The 21800-nt window shown below is 41.6% G+C and overlaps 2 protein-coding genes across 2 annotated transcripts in view; both read left to right on the forward strand.

Annotated features, from left to right (window-relative positions):
- Positions 1–14410, forward strand: part of LOC147013725 (tyrosine-protein kinase HTK16-like) — a 37080-nt gene extending 22670 nt beyond the window's left edge. The window contains exons 5-9 of the mRNA XM_085850887.1: positions 3743–3794; positions 11014–11127; positions 11368–11466; positions 11974–12036; positions 14267–14410. Coding sequence (XP_085707013.1) covers positions 3743–3794; positions 11014–11127; positions 11368–11466; positions 11974–12036; positions 14267–14331 — 393 coding nt within the window. The 3' untranslated portion in view covers positions 14332–14410. The remainder of the gene's footprint in view (positions 1–3742; positions 3795–11013; positions 11128–11367; positions 11467–11973; positions 12037–14266) is intronic.
- Positions 14411–14553: 143 nt separating this feature from the next.
- Positions 14554–21800, forward strand: part of LOC147013726 (abl interactor 1-like) — a 33274-nt gene continuing 26027 nt past the window's right edge. Inside the window, exons 1-2 of the mRNA XM_085850881.1 lie at positions 14554–15308; positions 20622–20789. Coding sequence (XP_085707007.1) covers positions 15192–15308; positions 20622–20789 — 285 coding nt within the window. The 5' untranslated portion in view covers positions 14554–15191. The remainder of the gene's footprint in view (positions 15309–20621; positions 20790–21800) is intronic.

Here is a 21800-nt window from a genome sequence, read left to right on the forward strand (position 1 = left end):
ACAAGGCTAAAATGTGGGTAGTATACCTGTCCAAGGGTGACACACAGGTTAATGTATGCAAAAGGCACATCATTTTTGAAGGATTGCTACCTTTAACCCATTAAATCATTAGCCTTTGGTTTCAATACCTGAACCGCAAGGCAGTGGCGGATTTGGATTCAGAATTTTCTTCTATTAGACAAGCTGCCTACTGAGGCCAATAAGCCAAATCTGCCTGGATCAGGTGGTTTAAGGCATCAGTGATTCTCCTTTCATCTCTACACCCGTTATTGAGGACAGCCCCATCACGAGAAGAACGCTGCAAGGTTAGATTGTCAGAAGCTGTTTGAGAATGCTCAGCCATTGGAGTATTTTATACATCTAAGAGTTTATCCTCAATGTCACTCTGGCAAAACTCCATCAGGGTCACAAACCACAAACAAATTAAATACTGTACACAAAAACACCCTTTTTGGAACAATGTATTTCTTTCTCCTTGATGACAAATTGCATCATTGACGTATTTTACCATATACAGTACAATGGTTGTTTCCATTTCACTGTGGTGCCAAATTTATTTTATTTTGCATACAGTACAAAGTTTAGGCTCGTCAAAGACAGTAGAAGGCAATGCACTGATTATGGGCAAGAGAAAGATGAACTAACAGTAAGGGGTGGGGGGGTATGGAGAAGAGAGATAAAAAGGGGAATAGAAGAGAAAGAAACAGCAACCTGCAAATTGATGCAGTTGGGGAGGGGGGGGGGAGTGGGAGTAAAACGATAGAAAAGATAGTGGGTCGAATGAGTGTCTAAGGTAATAATTAATTGCATGCTTTCAACGTGGAATAAGGTCAATTATGCTTAAAAAAATCTACTAACCACCAATATCATTCAACATACTTCAGAAATGTAAAAAACTTTGAGGTTTGCTGGAAACTTTGAGTACATTTAATTAAGCCAACGTGATCAAGATTCGTTCAAACAGTTAAAGATAAAACAAGGAGCTGATACTATAGGTCCCCACCTTTTGGGTGATATGAGGAATAGAGCTGTGTAATACGAAATCTAAATCTTGAATGGTTTTTGGAATATCGCGTGCATAAGATGAGTTGCTGAGATAGTTGCCATGGCAACATAATTCTGTCAATCACAGCCTTGTTCTAATCAGATTGAGATGATGTCTTCTTTAAAAAAAAAATTTGTTCTTGGCTTGTGGAAGAGCTATGACACAGAACACATCAGGACACAATATAACAAAGGGAACAGCAGGGCGTAGTGAGAAAGTAGACGGCGACAGACAAACAAGGGATGCAGGTAACGATGAGGGGTAAGGGAGAACACAACGGGTTGGCAATATAGATACATAAGCAAGGTTTTGGGGTTGGGGGTTGTTTTAACAGGTGTAAAAAAAGATCACGATTTTGGATGGGAGATGACTTCAGATGGTGGTGAACAGCTGTCTTGAAGACCTGGAGGGAAGAATGAAATTGAATAGAGTATGGTCGGTGGTTTCACGGGTGGGGATAAAGAGGAATAAATGAGTGGAGGTGAGCATTGGTTCTGAATTTAGGCAGTTTCACAAGAAGAGGGTTGCTGGTAAACGATTTGCGTCCTGCAGATACCTTGGGGGGACAAAGCACAAAGGGGGCAGAGGGTGCAAATCCAGAAATGAGGTTGAAGAAGACAGACCACTGACCTGTCAGCGATGGCGAAGTTATAGGCCTATAGATTCAGCTTCATCGCGAGAGATTCCAATGATGTTGAAAGCCTTTGTTTCCACGGCATCAAGCTGAGCAAGATGTGAGGCAGGAGAGCCACCCCAGAGGGGAGAGCAGTACTCCATCAAGCTGTGGATGAAAGCCTTGTTGGTGGACAGGAGCTCAGGTGTGCCAAGGGAGGATTTTGCATGACAGAGGATGTCCAATTGGCGTCTGGCTTTGGAGGCCAATTTTGAAATGTTGCTTGTCCAAGAGAGATCGTGGCTGAGAATGAGACCCAAGGGTTTGAGTGACTGAACCTCTTCTTCGAGGGTTGTTGAGAAAGTATATGGAAGGGTTTGCAGTACGATCCTTTCAGAGAGAAAGGGAGAGAGAGAGGGAATGTGTGGGATTTCTCAGCATTGTAACGTATTCCATGGGTTTGACAAGATTGTGATTTTGTCAAGGTCTGAGGAAAGGAAAAGGCTGCTGCCTGTCTGTCAGAAGGATGAGAGATGCCACGGTAGAAAGTGGAGTCAACGGCAAAGAGATAGAGGATTTTTGAGAGTCAGTGAGATCACTGATGAAGATTAGGAATAATATGGGGCCAAGAACACTGCCTTGGGGTACTCCAGTCTTGACAGGGAGATGAGGTGAAAGGGTTCTATTGAGAGCTACATACATGTTGTCTAGGAGAGTGAAGGTCAGTAATCCAAGAGTGGAGTTGGCCTTGGATTCCAAAGGCAGACAGTTTGGAGAGCAAGGCAGGATGCTAGACTGTGTCAAAAGCTCGAGATATGTCCAGAGAGATGGCCCTAATCTCATGTCTGATATTGAGGGCCTCCATCCATCGTTGGGAGAGTAGAAACAGCATGTCCAAGGTAGAGTGATCAGATCTGAATACAAATTGATGATCTGAGATGAGGTTGTTGGAGAAAAGAAATAATTTTATGTCAACTGTGAAGATGGATTCTATGACCTTGCTGATGATTGGAAGCAAGCTGATTGGTCTGTAGTTAAGTGGGTCCGTTTTTGCGCATTTTTATGTAATGCTCTGATGGCTGATTTCCAAGCAGATGGAAGATGGCCTATGGTAAATGACAGGGTGAAAAGGGCAGAGAGAAGGAGCAAGAGCAGCAGAGGAATAGATATGAGATATTGCAATATGAAAGCTAAATGTTCAATGGTTTTTGAATATCACATGCACAAAAGTACATGGAAAGATGATTGGTCCGTTGGACGGAGCTCATTTTAATGTCCCCCTTCTGCGACCTTATTGGAGGGGTGGGGGACAATAATAAATCATCGGCCATGAATCCGTGTCATACAGGTTCATCAGTGCTGAATGGGCTGACAGGATGACCTCGAGATATGCATACTCACCTCTAGGCTGTCTAGCCTGTGTTTGAATCCTGACTCAGCTAAAAACTCATCCCGTTTCACAAGCAGGGTGATTCATCAATGTGTGTGCCATCCCTTGGATGGACGTTGAACGGGAATCCTGTCTGCCAACATTCGTTGGTGGATGTTAAATATCCCATAGTGTCCTTCGGGAAGAGTAGGCGAACTATCACCGGCACCATAAATATGTTACATATTCCTGCCCTAACCAATAGAGGGCATTGCTTCAGTGGCAGAGCCATGCCTTCAACCAATGATGCTACCTCACAGCCTTATGCTGAATACCAACGAAGAAGGAGATCAGTGCTGAATATATAGTGTTGAGAAGTGAAGACCTATGTGTGAAGACAGGGTCGCATAGTGGCAATGTGTTAAGCTCTGAACCTTCTGGTCTTGGTTTTAGTTTCTATCAGAATCGAACCCATCTGGTGCAATGCCAATAGTGTATAAGGTGACGCTTTGCAGAGCATACCATTCAGGAGAAGATTAATGACCTTGCATGTTTTGTGTAGGAGTTGGGATTTCAGTTGGTACCCTGGTGAAATTCCAATGTAATTTGTGATATCTAATTGCTGAATCGATACAGGCAGGTCAAAATTGATATTCTTCATAAATACATTGAGTCGATGTTTTCCATTGACTGCTGAACTTGCTTGCATTTTCAGGCTGCCTGCTTGAGTGGAAATGAAGACCTCATCAGTTTCCTCTGTGATAGTGGTGAGATCATCCTGTTTTGTTATAAATCAATTGCTGTTGTGTACACAACCACGGATAGTTATCCTTGCCAAAGTAAACAATTTTTGCAAGTAACCTTACAAACTTATTCTGATCTCTGTGTTATGTAATCTGATCTTTAAGTGTTATTTCCACTGCCATCAATCTTTACATTTCCCTCCTGCTGCTTTGCAGGAAGTGCACTGCATCATGTTCTCATCTGTGGGTATTCATTGGTAGATGTTAAAGTTTTCATGGTACCTTATAAAAAGGTAAACCACTGTATGTAATTCCTCTGGGCAGATTCCAAATTCTTGCTCTGACTATCGCTGGCAAAGGCAACACATAGCACATGTGCTTTTGAGAAGCTCCTTGCTGGATGAGAATAAACAACTGAAATGAACTTCACAAAAGCTTTATCTTGATCTTTAGCTAATGGTCATGAACAACACTCCACAATCTCAAAGTCTGCCAGAAATGAGTTCTCACATAATGATCACATGATCAACTGCATTTGTACATTTACCTCTGCCACCGAAGGTGAAGGAGGTTATGTTTTCACCCCTTTCTGTCTGTTTGTTTGTGTGCAGGATATCTAAAAAAGTTGTGGACAGGTTCAGTGTGTGACAGGGACGAACTGATTCGATTTTGGTGAAGATCCGGATCCGGATCCAACTACGAGAAATTTTTAAGTGATTCTTCACCATTGAGAGATTGAGCCAAAGATGATATATAGCACGATATCTCAAAAAGTTGTGGATGGATTCGGATGAAACTTGGTGGATAGGTTGGATGTGTCGCAAGGACGAATTTATTTGATTTTGGTGAATATCTGAATCCAGATCTGGATATGAGAAATGTTATTTTTAAAGTGATTCTTCACCATTGAGAGATTGGGCTTAAAACGATATAGTACTGTTTCACATGATATTTCAAAAATGTGTTGGGCCCAATATGTTCTCATGAATCAGGCATTACATGGCAGAGGTGTGCTCTCCACCTGAGTGCCCTTCAAGTTGATGATATGCTCATCTCTGAGTCAACAGAACACGATTTTTAAGCATACAAATGTAAAATTTAACATCTTATCAAGGTCTTAATGTAGTATCTCAGCAGTGAGAGCATTGACGAGGCGAATTAAACAAAGATCTTCAAGCTGACGACTTTAGGTTGAAATATTGCCTCGATGCATCGGTTAACGTGTTAAATATTTTAGCGACTTGGGTTTGAGGCCTCATGACGCAAACTCGGGCTTGCCATGATGTTAAAACTTAACTGCAATATACAGGACTCGTCTTTCATTGTAAAGTGACCACTGTAGCTCCTGTAGTGTATATACACCTCCTTTGTGATGTGAACATCGTGTAATCAACATAATTGGCACAAACCTGTCCATAACTGAAGCATGTTCAGTCATTTGCTTTTGGCTGGTGATGAATACAGTATTGCAAATATGCTATGCTCATAGAATTCACAAACAATGAGTAATTTCAACTAAATAGTCAATTAAATATTGATAAAATGGTATTACTAAAAATATATAACGAAACCAAATTATTTGTACAATGCATTCTCATTTAATGTGTGAACCCTTTGTTTACGGACTTTGTTTTCAATCTGAATTGCATTTTATCAATCTATGATTGTTGGATATTGTTTCTTATGTCTTTCATAATTACATTTTCATAATTAGTGAAATTGTTTGAATGTTGTTTGACCCTCTGTTTCCATGTTAGCCCACACAGCGACAGCGTTATTAATCTCCAAATTGCGAATTGGCGAAGCGAAGGTTGTTGTTACCTTTGCATCGGCCTTTTGTTAATATGAATTATGGTCGTTGTTTTGTTGGAGGATTACCTCCCAGAATTTGCTCATTCTTACAAGGCAATGGATTGTAATCTGCCTGTAGGGCAGCAGTGTGTATGTGCTGTCAATTTTGTGTACCCCTCTGACACCAAGAGCGGAGATGCAGGCCAACGCTTGTATTGGTTTCCCCTCTATGTCTTCCCGGAGATGTACATTTCCAGTTTTTTTCCTCTCCACTCATTAATTAAACTGTTGGTAATGATTATCAAACAATTTACTTTTGATTCATCCTCCAGCCTTTCCTTTGGCATATTTTGAAGCCTTATACTCATTCCACTCTTTTGGTTCAGTCACCCATCTTCAGCGACTAATTCCAAGTTGTACGTTCACCGAGGACACTTTGTGTGAATTGGTATCAATTTTGATTTTGAGTTGAACATTGACACCTTTTTGGATTGGTCCATTTTATGTTTCCATGTGAACACATGGCTCATGATTCTGACATTGCAGGTGTAAATACGATACCCTGTTTCGATTTTTTTTTTCCCATTGTATCTGCATGTTCCTATAATTCATTGAAAAGTACACTGTCTCCTAATGTCCTTGTCCAACATGTGATGTATGTAAAGCTCCTCCATCAGCCTGACATACTGAACTAGAAGAACACTTGGTAGAGCGTGTACTGTACGTCCTCCAGGATGATTAGTTTACGTTTTGTCCCACTGATGGGCGAGATCTGCATTCAGACCTTAACCAAAATTGAATTGGCTTGTTCTTGTCACCTAACCAACTCATCCACCAAGTTTTGTTATAACTCGTCCACAACCTTTTGAGATGTTGTGCGAAACTGTCGGACCCTGCTAATCATGGGGATACGTTCCTGAAAAATGCCACGAATGTCGAATCCGCGAATGTCGGGGCATCGTTTCAATGGAAAAAGGGGGGATACGTACCCAGCCGTTCATGATTTGTGAGAGAAAATAAAAAATCCCATAAAAAAAACCGTGAATACGCCTGCGATAAACCGTGAAAATGTGAGAAAAAAAACAAACCACCAATAAGCGAAGCACAGGGCCACGAATGTCAAAGCAGGTCGCATCTTATAAACCGCGAATATGTGGGATCCACGAATAACGGGGCCCAATAGTGTATCATTTTTGGCCCCATCTCTCAATGGGGAAGAATCACTTTTAAAATTCTCATATCCGGATCTGCACTCTGATCTTCACCAAAATATTATCGATTTATCTTTGTCACACACCCAACCTGTCCACATAGTTTCTGTGGAATCCCTCCATAACCTTTTGAGATATTGCGATATACAGAATATCGTTTTTGGCACAATCTCTCGAAGGTGAAGAATCATTTGAAAAATTCTCGAATCCGGATCTGCATTCTGATCTTCACCAAAATATAATCGATTTATCCCTGTCACACACCCAACCTGCACATCAATTTTTGGCCGAATCAGTCCACAACTTTTTTAAGATATCCGACAGAGAGAGAGAGAGCGAGGGGGAGAGAGACAGAGGGGGAGAGACAGACACAGAGAGAGACGAGACAGAAAGAGACGAGAGAGAGAGAGAGAGAGAGAGAGAGAGAGAGAGAGAGAGAGAGAGAGAGAGAGAGAAAGAGACGATACAGACACAGAGAGAGACGAGACAGACACAGAGAGACAAACAGAGAGACATAGAGACACAGAGAGAGACAAAAAAAAAACGGGGGCGAAACCATAACCTCCATCCACTTTCGGTGGTGTGGTCAGGTGGAGGTAATGAGTGTGGTTGGAGGAAGCAATTGGGGGTGAAATCGCGGAGCTATAACGTAACGGACTGGAGGTGAAAAATAGCTCCTGAGTATTGGGAGAGTAATTGTGACGATCTGGAATACAGGTAGTTGATAATTTGGTCAAAATCATTAAAAATGGAAAAAAGGAAGAGCTTCATTCACACACACACACACACACACACACACACACACACACACACACACACACACACACACACACACACACACACACACACACACCTCCCCCACCTGTGTGGGAAGATTTCAACCACTCCCTGTGGTACACATTGAAGTCTCCTAAATGGAGGAATTCAGCTCGAGGGTGAGAGCATGTGACGTTCTCATGGCAGGAATTTTGACAAGTAGTAATAACATTTTTTGAAATGCCAAAGGATGATGGCATGTTCCTCCAAAAAGTATGTGAACAAGGTAGGGATGGTCACAATAAATGATCATGTGAAACCATCCCTACATCTTTCTTTAAATAACAGTTGTCCGTAGAAAAGACAGTTATATCAAACACACAAATGTTGTCGTATAAACTATTTGACGTGCTCACATTGTAATGGTACTGTACATACTCTATTGACAATCTAATATTCTAAACTAGCCGAAACCCCGTCACAGACGGATTCCGAAGGTTGACTATTGCCACCATGTGCGATGCACTCTTACAGGTACGAAGTTTCTTTCAGTCCAGGTCACAGTACCAAGAAAAACGTGACGCGACCGCAAGGAGGAGCATAAAATTCGTCCTTCAGTGTTAATACATAGATAGATCGATCGAAAATACAATGTTTCTTGTTACATTTTTTGTGTCAAATTCACCTTCTGAGGTAGTCAGCATGTGCAGAAGAGGGTTTTACATTGCAGACGCTATTTTCGAGGAGTGGAATTACACCTCTCAGCGGTGACTGTCTGTCGACGACAGACGTAATGATGTCAGTGAATGACCGATGATGTCATGACATCCTTACGCCTCTCAGCGGTGACGTCACACATCGCCATGTAAACGAATGTAAAACGAAAAGTGTTTATTCTGCTTCAGAGTTTAAGTTTGACTATTGCCACTATGTGCGATGCACTCTTACAGGTACGAAGTTTCTTTCAGTCCAGGTCACAGTACCGAGAAAAACGTGACGCGACCGCTAGGAGGAGCACAAAATTCGTCCTTCAGTATTAATATATAGATAGATAGATAGAAAATACAATGTTTCTTGTTACATTTTTTGTGTCAAATTCACCTTCTGAGGTAGTCAGCATGTGCAGAAGAGGGTTTTACATTGCAGACGCTATTTTCGAGGAATGGAATTACACCTCTCAGCGGTGACTGTCTGTCAACGACAGACGTAATGATGTCAGTGAATGACCGATGATGTCATGACGTCCTTACGCCTCTCAGCGGTGACGTCACATGTCGCCATGCAAACGAATGTAAAACGAAAAGTGTTTATTCTGCTTCAGAGTTTAAGTTTGACTATTGCCACTATGTGCGATGCACTCTTTCAGGTACGAAGTTTCTTTCAGTCCAGGTCACAGTACCGAGAAAAACGTGATGCGACCGCTAGGAGGAGCACAAAATTGGTCCTTCATTATTAATATATAGATAGTACGTACTCTATGTAAATATGTGTGGGTTGTTGCTGTCACCGACTTCCTGATAATATTCCACCGTTAACCACACCCATATAGGTCTGGCCCGAGGGCAAAATGTCTAGTGGCCCCGCCCCCATCAGGCTGATTGACAGTCGTTGTCATAGTACCCACCCCTCTGATCCCTTCCTATTCCTTTACTGAGTACTGCACTCCTTTCCTTCGGTGTCCGGCAATGACGTCATGCATCGCCTGGATATGGCATTGGAAAGGAACGCTGTACAGCAAACAAGGGATTTTCCGAGGCAAGATATTTCTTCTGATATTATTCCATGTCCATATGTCCGACTTTGAGGTAAATGCATAGCGGCCCCGCCTCCATCAGGCTGATTGACAGTCGTTGTCATAGTACCCGCCCATCTGATCCCTTCCTATTCCTTTACAAAGGAATACAGTTTTGCGTAGTTTTCGTGGAATCCTTTCAAGCTATTAAAGTTACGATAGCAAAAGATGCTGTACCAAGTAAAACTCTGCCGGATGGTACCAGAGTCATTGCCATTGAGAGAGGCAGCTCAAAAATACTCCGTCTGAAGATGATGATGATTATTATTATTATTATTATTATTATTGAGAAGAAGATTTGCCAGTTTTGACCAATCTCGGTTACTTTGCTTTTTTTTGCTCTTGCCATGGTCTGGAGTACTGAAAAAAGATTCCTGCTGAGCCAATCAGCTAAACAGACCAGGCAGGCTCTCATATGTAGCCTAAGCGACTTTTTAGAGAAGATACTCCAACTTTAGTTTTGTATATAGCGGGTGGGACCGACATTTTTTTCCACGCCATCACTACGTAGAGTGCTTGCACACTCTCTGATATTCAGAGAGTTGTAAAGTTTGTAGAGTTAGGAGAGCAGTCAGTGAAACAGAAATCATGATAGTTAGGAGACAAATCTTAAGCCAGATGTCAAAGTTTGGAGATTCAAGGTGCACAATGACAAGGCAAGCAACAGGTGTGTCGATGTTGGAATAAGCAGAGTGAAGGCTATATTTATCTCCGCCACTGAAGATGGACGGAGTTTATGTTTTCACCTGTTTGTCTGTGAGCAAGATATCTCAAAAGGTTGTGAACGGATTCGGATGAAACTTGGTGGACAGGTTGGGTGTGTGACCACGACGAATTGATTCGATTTTGGTGAAGATCCGAACCCTGATCCGATGACTAGAATTTTTAAAGTGATTCTTCATCATTGAGAGATAGGGTTCAAAAACGATATATAGCACGATGTCTCAAAAATGTATTGGGCCAGACATGTTCTTGTGGATGAGGCTTTACAGGGTGGAGGTATGCACTCGACCGAGTGCTCTTCTAGTTTAACAAGTACCTGAAGATTTATTTTATACCCTTCCATATATCTATTTTTAATTACCCTTGTTCTTACTCTCTCTCTCTCTCTCTCTCTCTCTCTCTCTCTCTCTCTCTCTCTCTCTCTCTCTCTCTCTCTCTCTCTCTCTCTCTCTCTCTCTCTTTCTCTCTCTCTCTGTCTCTGTCTCTGTCTCTGTCTCTGTCTCTGTCTCTGTCTCTGTCTCTGTCTCTGTCTCTGTCTCTGTCTCTGTCTCTGTCTCTGTCTCTGTCTCTGTCTCTGTCTCTCTCTCTCTCTCTCTCCCCTGTATCTATTGGTGAAAGGTGCGCTATGAATACAATTATTGTTATTTCTAGCTGAAGTGCCCATCTACGACGGGCAGTGAAAACACGAATGTATTGTTCTTCTCAAACAGCTCATGCAACCATGTTCTGTGATAGTTGCATTAGTGTGTGCACATATATCTTTACCATTGATTTATAGCTTCAGTTTCCCCTAAAAAGTCATGCACTCATTTTAATTAATGAAAAATGTAATCCCTGGAGTTTTGGCTGCATACAATACAGTACATATTATATACAGTGCACACATACGTCATAGCTCCATTATAATACGATAGTATGATGATGATTACTTTTTGCTTATTTTGCATTTTAAATTATTGTTTATGTTCAGGTGCTGATATGAGTCCATGCCCATCAGGCGACTCACCTGTTTACCTCGCGGTTTTTGCTTGTATCTATTATAACATAAAGAAGACTGCTGCCATAAAAGTCCTCTTGGCTTCAGGTATGTTTCAAGTAAGTACATTCAAGCTTTCAAATTGGAGGTTTTTACTGTCAAAGTATAACATGATGAAATTTACATATTTTTAATCCACCAGAACACGAGTCTCCTTTTCTGCATTTATTCCTTACCTTAGCGTGGCAGCTGGTTGTGATTGCCATTGTTTGTATTATCATGTATAAGTGAAGATGATAGCAGATACGATGCAGAGTATTGTCCTCTTCCCACCCCGGTTGTGTATAGGCTGCAGCGTTAATGTGCAGAACAACAATGGATTCACGCCCCTGCATTTGGCCGCAATGTACGGCAGCTTTAACTTTACGCAGTTCCTGCTGAATGAGGGTATGGGTTGGAGGGTGATGACAAGCTTTAAGATATTTTCTGTTTGACTTAAAATACTGTCCATGTTTACCCCATCCGTGAAGGCCTTTACGTGATGATTGACAAGAGTTAGGGTTTTCCTTCCAAGAGTGAATTTAAATATGCTGTATGTTTTTGTTTTTTTTCAAGCCCCTTGCACACGAGTAGAAAGTCATGAAATGTAATTTTCTTGCTGATATTAGGTGTAATGTCATCAGTTTGTGCTTCATTTCAACAGGACAGGACCTCGTGTGAATGAGAACAGAGAAATATTCTTTTAAATGTTATTTGTGAAGAAGAGTTGAATAATTTGGTTTATTTTAACCACAAAGCATTAAAAATTCTGCACTTACTTTATTAACGCAACATACCTGTGAGTAGACAAAATAGTTGGATTGGGGTGGGTACACGTAGATGGAGTGTGCACATTCTTTAGAAACATTCACTTGTACATCACAATGTGTGCACACTTTCCTTTGTTCTTCCCAGGGGCAGATCCCTGCATCACCAACATGGACGGATTAGAGCCGGCAGACCTGGCCCTGCATGCAGGTAACTCAGTGGCATCTGTTTATTTAATTAACCGGAGACCTAAGGCTCACAGAGGAGCTTGTACATCAATACCATGCAGGATATAGGCTGAAGGAGACTTTCAGTGTACTTTTTGTTTCGTTGTTCTATTTTTTTCTGGATACAAGGTCAAGGCTCGTGGGATCCGAATCCATGTTGTGTCCCAATCCGTTCTAAAACATGGAACAGATTAGGACCAAACAGAACAAAAGGAATAGCAGAAAGAGTGGAGGGATGCCAACAACAGGGTTGAGGGACAGAATAGACGGAGAAGGACAACAAGGGATGCAGTAAGAAAGAGGGGTAGGGGAAGATGTGGAGGGGGTAGGGGGGTGGGGGGGGGGAGAGAAGATTGATACAGAACTCTCAGGAAGGAAGAACGTGAATTGTTTTTTTGAGAACAGAGGGGTTGATAGCAGTAGAAATGATCATGGTTTTGGATGGGGAGGGGGGGTGATCTTAGATGGTGGTTAACGGCATGAATTACATCATCGTCGTAGATGTACAAATACATGTAGTAGGTGAGATTTAAACCTGGCTTCCCAGCATCACGAGCTATCAGTTCAGGGATTGCTAAGCAGGCCATCCAGCTCTTATGGATTATGTACCCATTTGATAAAGGAATGATTCTCTAATCGATATCTCCTCCACGAGCCTCGACATTGTACATGCATGAAATATAAATATATTAGAGATAATGACAATTTATTGAAACGTAACTTCTATTGTTCATTGACCTTGTCTGGAAATGGTATGATTATTATTATTATTATTATTATTATTATTATTATTATTATCATTGTCAAAAATGAAGGAGGTGGTTCATTCAAGAGTTGCTCTAGTCTTAATCACGTGGTCATTTCAACAATTCCCTATTTTGTTCAGTGAGGTGCTCAGCAACGTCAATGTGACATTAAATGGCCTACATCGATTCACTGCCTGTAAACAGTTTGCCCCATCCATTGCTCAAATAAAAAGAACAATGGTTAGCAAGCTACGTCAACATAGGCTTTGATTAACCACAATAACTCCCATTCACACAAATGTGCTTCATCCATATTGCTTCATTCAGCCATCGTTATAAAATCGTTATAGCATTGTTAATTAATTCACAAAAGCAAAATTAATGGAGCACGTGGCTGTGGATCTGTGTCAATGTTGAGTGCAGCTGCGCCACTGCTGCCGTGTCCCCTCATGGTTTGGGCAGGAAGTTGTCATTTCTTCACCGTGTCGGCGATGACTCACCTACTCTTCGTGAAAGACACCATGGGATCTTTAACTTCAACAACTAATGATAGCAGATGGGACGTCTGGCTTAATGTCCATTTGAGGGATGACAATTTGTGATGCAACTCCCTGCCCATGAAGCACCGGTCCCACAGTTTAGAGTGTATAGTCGTGTCAGGAATTAAACGCAGACTTAGACGGCTCAGATATAAATCGATGCACTAACTCCACACCTTCCTGTCAGGCCTGCCCCCATCTGAGCACTTACTTCCTAATGCTCTGGCCTCAAGCCTTTGTCTCCCAACATTGATTAGAACCTGTTTGTCTCACGATGTCTTTGTAAATTGATTCAACGTTTGTACGACTGTCTTCAAAGTACGAGCCTTAGATGATTATTATTTTAAAATGTAGAACCAGCGGTGGTTTTATCTCCAGGATTCAGATAACTCCAGAGCCTGCTTCGTGGCCCAGACGTTGCATTGCAACGTGTGCTGTCCCCTCGCATGGACTTTAAGCTGGGTGTCCCATCTGCTAGCATTAGTTGGTGGATGATATAATTCTCAGTGTTTCGTGAAGAGTAGAGGGGTTATTGCCGGTATCCTGAACAAATCACAAATTCATGCTTTTATTACCACTGGAAGTCATCGACAAATCCCTGCAGTGAAACGACTTCAGCAGCACCGACGTCCTCTCAACAGAGCTATGGACGTAGAGGGAATTGTGATGTTAACCTGGTCTATAACCTCTCTGGCAGCCTCCTTACAGCCTTATGGTTATTACAGTATGCAGAGCTTAATTTTTTTCTATCTTTAATTATTATTGGCAATGAGTGATTGTGAATTTAAACATGTACAGTACTGGAAGGAAATGAAAGGAGGTTCTCTTTGTGTTCTGATTATAAGTTTAGTGAGTGGTGGGTGGAGACGGGTTTGTGCTCCTTTTGTTCCATTTCATCAGCAGCGTTCATGACCTGGTCTCCCAACAGGTCACCTGAAGATCCAGAAGATCCTGCAAGAGACGAAGTGCATGAAGGCTCATATTATCAAATGATAAATTGATCTCATACAACACAAAACCGTTTGTTAACTCTTCTACATTGTCACTCATTAAAGCCATGAATGCAAGGTGACCTCACTGTGCTGTGCATGACATTTACCCGCAGTTGTTGGGTTATTGAGGAATTTAAATGCGTTCTTTTTTTTCTCGTGTTCTAAGTGCATTGATTCTATTGTTTCGCCACAATTGGACACAGCGTAATAAGTCACCGTTTCAGGCATGAGGTGTTTCGATTTGTTTTGCACTCGAGACCTTTCGGTAGGTACACTTTTGGGTCCAGCGTTCTGCCCATTGGATAAGGAGCAAACCTCACAGGGTTGTGGAAAGCTGCAAGCCTGAAACGTGTGTGTGTGTGTGTGTGTGTGTGTGTGTGTGTGTGTGTGTGTGTGTGTGTGTGTGTGTGTGTGTGTGTGTGTGTGTGTGTGTGTGTGTGTGTGTGTGTGTGTGTGTGTGTGTGTGTGTGTCCATTAGATAGTAAATGTTCTTCTCATCAAAGTCTTGAGTGAATGCGTTATTTGTAGCCGCTTTGGGAACAGCGATCAACATTGGGAAACGTGCAGATGGTGCGACCCGGGGCGCCTCCTGGTGGTGGAATATACACAACGTGTGGACAACGGCCCAGACGGACTCCACGCAACCTGCAGGCAATGGAGGTAGATTTTATTTTACCCGCAGTGTTGAACTCGAAGCCCTTACATCCCAAGGGGATACTCTCAGGCCTCGTGCAGTCTCCATTAATCGAGAAGCTGCGTTTTCTCTAGCCGGCCTGTCTGAGCTTCACCGTCTCGTCATCATTAAATCGTCACGCACCCAGATCGCTTTCTCTCCACCCATCGCTCGTACACACACCGAAAATGGCGGAGCTGCAAGCACTTGTGCAAGTGGACATACCCACGATCCGTGCCGCGCTTATCGACTGCCATTTCAACCTCGGAAAGGTTGCAGATTACTGCGAACACAACTACCTGCAGGTGAGCAGTGGGCATGGCGGTTCCGGCCGGTACTAACCCTGCACGACGCAGGTGGACCCCCTCTCCTCTACCCACATTGGGAATGCCCCCACTGACTACCTATCGTGTGCACGATGGCAAGTGTTATCAGGGATTGACGTTCCTGTATATATTAAAACGGCTGCAGTGATTTGTCAAAATATCAGCTGAAAGCATATTTCACTCATGGTCTGGTTTTCAAGCATTTCTGATAGTTTTTAATTACCCCCCCCCCCCACTTACCCTCACCCAGTTAACGCCCTTTGAAAGGTAGCAATTGTGTGGTATGATGTCATCGTGAAAATCGAACTGAACACCACAATACATCGTGATATTTTCAAAAAAAAAAATTGACAAAAATACTTATTTTCCTTATTAATTGTTGCAACACTATGTGGTCTTATATCAAATGGTGCTGCAATATTCAAACACCAACTAAACCAGGTGGCATGCACTGACAGGGTGGCCTAGGCCCTAGAGGTATGCACACTCACTTTTGAGCTGTTTAGCCTGGGTTTGAATCCTGACCCAGTGATAAACTGACATCTTGGTGTTTCACAGGCAGGGTGATTCATCAATGTTTGTGCTGTCCCTCGGATGGACGTTAAATGGGAATCCCATCTGCCGGCATTAGTTGGTTGACGTTAAAGACCTCATTTTGTCCTTTGTGAAGCCTAGGTGGGCTATCGCCGGCACCTTGAACAAATTACAAATTCCTTCTGTCACTGTTGCTGAGAAGGCAATGGCAAACCACCCAGTATAACCCTTTCTGAGGAAGCTACTTTGGCACACTGACGCTCTGTGACAGAGGACAGTACATCAGTGTGAGTGAGAGAGAGACAGAGACAGAGACAGAGACAGAGACAGAGACAGAGACAGAGAGAGAGACAGAGACAGAGACAGAGACAGAGACAGAGACAGAGACAGAGAGACAGAGACAGAGAGACAGAGAGAGAGACAGAGAGAGAGACAGAGAGAGAGACAGAGAGAGAGACAGAGACAGAGACAGAGACAGAGACAGAGACAGAGAGAGAGAGAGAGAGAGACAGACAGACAGACAGACACCTGGTGGCCAAATGGTTAGAAGGTTGACTGAGTCTGGGAGGTCGGTGGTTAAAGCACCGAGCCGTACCAAAGACTTAGGAAATGGTGAGTGCTGCTTCTTTGCTTTATGCTTAGCATTTAAAATGTATAAAACACCAATAAACAACAATAGGTTGGTAACCATTGCACAGACTTTGATTGACTCAATGGCTTCCTGCATTGAAGTTCCTTGTAAGGGAACTTGTATTATATCCTGCCATATATTGCAAGATGGTTAATTTTTCATGCTATAATAATAATAATAATACTTAGGTTTATTCATGTAAAAGCACCAAACGATGCAGTCCGAAAACAAAATATATAATAACATCATTGAATCAAAATTGTCATCAAAGATAAATATAATACCAATTGAAAAAAAAGATTGTGGTCTTGCAATAATAATATGAACTATTGCACGTTTAGAATTACAAAGTGTACAAAAATGCTGATGAAAACACACAGAATGTCCTAAAAATAACGGACTCGTGATAAACGAGTTCAATAAAGCTGTAAAGTGGGGAATGGTTGACTTTCTATACCATTGCATTCTACAATGGGGAAGGTCGAAATTTAAAGAATTTCTTCCTTGGAGGCAAGAACGAGATTGAGATTGACAGATAGAGGCAGCATTTCACAATGACGCTCCGATTTGATGGATCCACATGGCAGCATACCTCGTCCGTCCTTCTCCTTTCGATGTCTGCCTTCTGGGAAACAGCTGCAGAATCGTTTGAGGTCCCATCTATGTGATGCATCTCCGGTAAAGTAGGTAATTTGGTGAATATCATACTAAAATACACCAATACTATCTATGTATGTGTGTATCTATCGATATAAAAAGATCCAATGTCTGTGTGTCAGTTTTGCATCTCCTCCAAAACCACTGATCAAACAGAGTTGAACATGGTACCATATTTATCGCTTACGACTCGAGCAGTGCAATATCCAAACAAAATTGATTTTGACGTTTTAATTATTGACGTCAAAAAACGTTTTAATGATTCACTACTGATTGGATGTGTACAGCTAGGATGCTAGGGGCACTGTGACTGGTTCCTGGCAATTGACCCTTACTGTGCCTGTTTTCCTGGTCTTAGAATTTCAAAATATAAAATTTGAGCTTCAAACAATATAACAAAAACTTTGCTTGGGGTCCACAGGCTTGCTAATACATGCTGAGTTTCCATTAGAACCGGATTGCCACTGAGGTCCGGCGCTTGTCAGATGATCTACCGCCGGCTACTTGCCGAGTGAGCGTTTCTTTTCACAAGATAAAAAGAAAAAAAAATCAATTTATGCTCAATTTAATTCAAGCGAGGTAACACATTTTGCTAACAACGAAGAAAGAGACTTAGGAGGTTTTCTATTTGTTATAAGATGTTCAAGAGAGCAAATGTCAAACATGCAATCATGAAGAGGTCATTCTGAAGGGGAGGAAAGGGCTACTCTGAATTTACAAAACCATAGTACGACCAACCTTAGAATACCACATCTTGGTGTGGTACCCTATGTACAAGAAGGATGAGGATCTAACAGGGGGCAACTAGACTACTACCTGATCTTCAACACTTTCAATATTCGGTCAGATTGAGAGCATTGAAGTTTCCTGCACGAGTCCATAGGAGACAGTGGGCTGAACTCATCCAGATCTTTAAGATTGATCAGGGAATCGAGCACATTGAGGTTCGGAAATTCTCCATGATGAATGAGGGATCAATAACGAGAGGACACGACATGAAGATTGCAGATCCTAACTAACACAAAATGCTTTCTCTTTTGGAAACGTCAACAAAATGCAATGCACTACCGGGAAACGTCATCAATATGACTACCACCAACCGGTTGAAATCCACATTCGGTAAACATTTGGGTTGACCATACACTGAAATACAGCCCTTATAAAAGAGATCCCAGTTTAGCAACGTGGGACAAATATACAATACTTCACATCTCGACATTCAATAAATTTACTTGGTCAATAAAAACTGATTGTGATATGTCTACATGTAGTTCAGGTTTTATGATTTGTTTCGAGAAACGACAAGTGACTCAAAAGGAGAACAACATCCCTGCGCTGTTTATTCTTCAACACAAATACTGAGAACAATTCTGTTTTAATGCTCTTATGAACCACATTTCCAGGAGACAGACAAAGGTTGCTGATCTACCTTACTCAGAGGTATTTCTTGCTGTTCTCATAACCAAATACAGAGATGTCGATGAACGAAGAGAAATGTATGGTTGGTTGTGCAGCGTACAGGCTGGAAAATGAAAGCAACTTTAAGTTCGCTCTGAAAATTTGGTTTGGGAATCTAACACCAGATGCGGATATCTTTAAATTTTTCTGCAGTGATTGAAGACAAGAGCTTTGCCTTTATCAAATTACGATCACTATTAATTGTAATCAGGTCTTCATTTAGAATATTCTGAGCTTGTTTTGGCAGCACCATGATGAATGCACTAAATGAGTACAGTATGACAAATCACTGGACATGATGTGGCCAATGTTCATAATATATGCTCTTATATTACATGCTGGAGAAAGGTTTCATTACAAAGTTTTTGTAAATGAAAATTCTTTGAGGATGTTCATTGATCAGTAATTTTATTGGAGGCCTGGTGTTGGCTTAATGGTGAAGGTGGCTGACTTGAGATCCTAGGGTCTTGAGTTCAAACCCGTTGGGCTGTTGAATTAACATCAGGTAGGGTTGACTCAGTTTGTGCATCCTTTTGAGGATGGCAAAATGAGCACCAGTGTATTGGTAACAGGGGCATTGCATCAGTAGCATAGCTGTGCTCTGAGACAATGATGCAGTCATAGGTTGCTTACAAGTAAATAAATAAAGTGATTATTGGGATAGTGCATAATAAGGATTTGTAGATCCTTTTAAATTCAAAGTAATGTAATTTTCACCAAAGTTGAATGCGTTGACATCGAAAGTTGTTTTTATTATGAACTCAGATTTTATGGTTGGTTTCCCTCATTTATTATTATATGTTCTTGTATGCAGCAGCTTAATCCAAAACTATAACGGCACTCGGTGGAGCGCATACCTCCACCAGGCTGTACAGTTTACGTTTTGTATCCCTTTATAGGCCAGATCTGCATCGGACCTGAACCAAAATGCAATCAATTCATCGTTATCACACACCCATCGTGTCCACCAAATTTAATCCGAATCCGTCCATATCTTTTTTAACATATGCTGCTCACAAACAAATGGGGGTGAAAACAACGCCCGTCTACCTTAGATGGCGGAGGTAATAACGGTTACAAGGGAATCTGTCAGCCAAAACTGGAAAAGTGAATCAACTTTGATTATCTATTTTTGATTTTTTTTATGTTTGTGCAGATTATTTTAAAATAAATAATGCTATTGACAGTGACTGTCCCTAAAGCATAATGAGAGACAGAAAGAAGACATCCAAGACAGCAGAAAAATGTGAACTTTATTAATTATCTCCGTCACCAAAGGTAGATGGAGGTTATGTTTTCATCCGTCTGTTTGTCCGTCTGTGAACAGGATATCTCAAAAGGATGTGGACGGATTCAGACAAAACTGTGTCGACAGGTTGGGTGTGTGACAAGCCCGATTTTGGTGAAGATACGGATCCGGTGACTAGAATTTTAAAAGTGATTCTTCACCATTGAGAGATATGACCAAAGACGATGTATTGCACGATATCTCAAAAAGTTGTGGATGGATTCGGACGAAATTTGGTTGATGAGTTGGTTAGATGACGAGAACAAGCCAATTAGATTTTTGTTCAGATCCGGCTTATCAGTGGGATACAAAAAGTAAACTTGTGAGCAGTGGGATCATATGGTTGTGAGGTGTTTTTGGACTTCTCTATTTACCCTAAATTTCCTATTAATCAGAAATATAGCTTGGTCTGCTCCTGGATTTATTCTCAATTTTAACTAAACCTGTTGTTCTAGTGTAATGTTACCAGGGGAAGTTGGTTGCATCATCTCACATGCGATCCCTTTGAGGGAGCATTCATCAAGTTGTCCTTACTGTCATCCTGTATCTCTAGAAGATCCCATGTTATCTTTCGCAAAAGTGGGCTTTTTGGGTCGGTCGTGTAGCTACATAGACCCTCGCTGCAGATGTGATTATTTAAGCTTGGTCACTTTAATGCTGCAGCTTCTTTCCTCCTCTTTATAAAGGCTTTAACCTGTGTGCTTGCGGTGGTGTTTGCTTCAAGGCAGAGAACAAGGAACGAGCTTTGAATGAGACCCGGGCCTTTGCCACGCAGTCTCTCGCCAGTGTGGCCTACCAGATTGATTCTGGCGCATCACGGTTGCTGCTCATGCTGGACACGCAGGAGGCGTTGCTACGACAGTTGGGTGCATCGGTCAATCACATCAGCCAGGTCAGCTGGGATTTATTAAGCGATGTAAATGAACCAACAGCAAACTGATTGTACTGCTTGTCTCTTTGTGTGCTTTTCCTTTTTGCCTTTTACCCATAGACCAGCTTCATGTGGTTGGTTCCTGAGACTCGCAATTCTTGTTACAATATTGTATAGTATTTGATCTGACAAGGTGTAAGACCATTTTGATGAAGCATCGTTGGTATATTCACTTTGATATCGAGCTTGTTGTCACAATTTTTTTTCCGCATTTGTTCGGCGGTGTATTGGTACAGTGTGAAGTTAATGCTTGTTTGCCTAAAATTTGATACAAAAGCTATTGTTTATTATACATGACTGTGTAATGTTTGTTGAGATGAGATGGTTATTATAAAAGCTGACTTGTGCATAAGAGTAATCTATCTATATATTACTAAAACTCTCATCTTGTATGTATGTATGTATGATTGTATGTATGTATGTATGTTCCCGAAATACAGCCAAAAAGGTACACGATAGTGCAAAAGTTTTAGGGCCACCTAACTCACCATTCACCTGCAGTGTGCAGTATCAAGTTTCGTTCAAATCGGGCAACAAAAAATATTAAAAAATCAATTCCCGATTCAGTCAAGAACTCGGGAGTATTTGATCAATGCAAACAACCTCTGCGGTATAGTTCGCTGGAGCTATCTTTTTTTTTCTTTTCTTTTTTTTTTCTTGAAATGATTTTTTTTATCAACCTCTGTCACAATGGGAACCCAACGGGTTCACGGGTCGTTTCGTAAGTTATAAAGTTGAAGTTAGTCTTTAACCCTCTGTTCTTCATTGCACAGCTACTGGTGGCCTCTGGTGGCTTAATATGCGGCCCCTGGCGTGCGGCCAAAAATACACAAATGTTAAGACACCCCATCATGATCCGCCATAAATGCTATCAAATTGACCATTTGGTTTCAAATGAGTGTTCTACCACAAAGCATAAAAGTAACATAACTACATCAGTAGATGGCAGTACACAAACAATTGTGCCTGCGG

Source organism: Eptatretus burgeri, chromosome 13 (assembly GCF_056783735.1).
Source record: "Eptatretus burgeri isolate ZD-2024b chromosome 13, Ebu_testis_v1, whole genome shotgun sequence".
Classification (NCBI taxonomy): domain Eukaryota; kingdom Metazoa; phylum Chordata; class Myxini; order Myxiniformes; family Myxinidae; genus Eptatretus; species Eptatretus burgeri.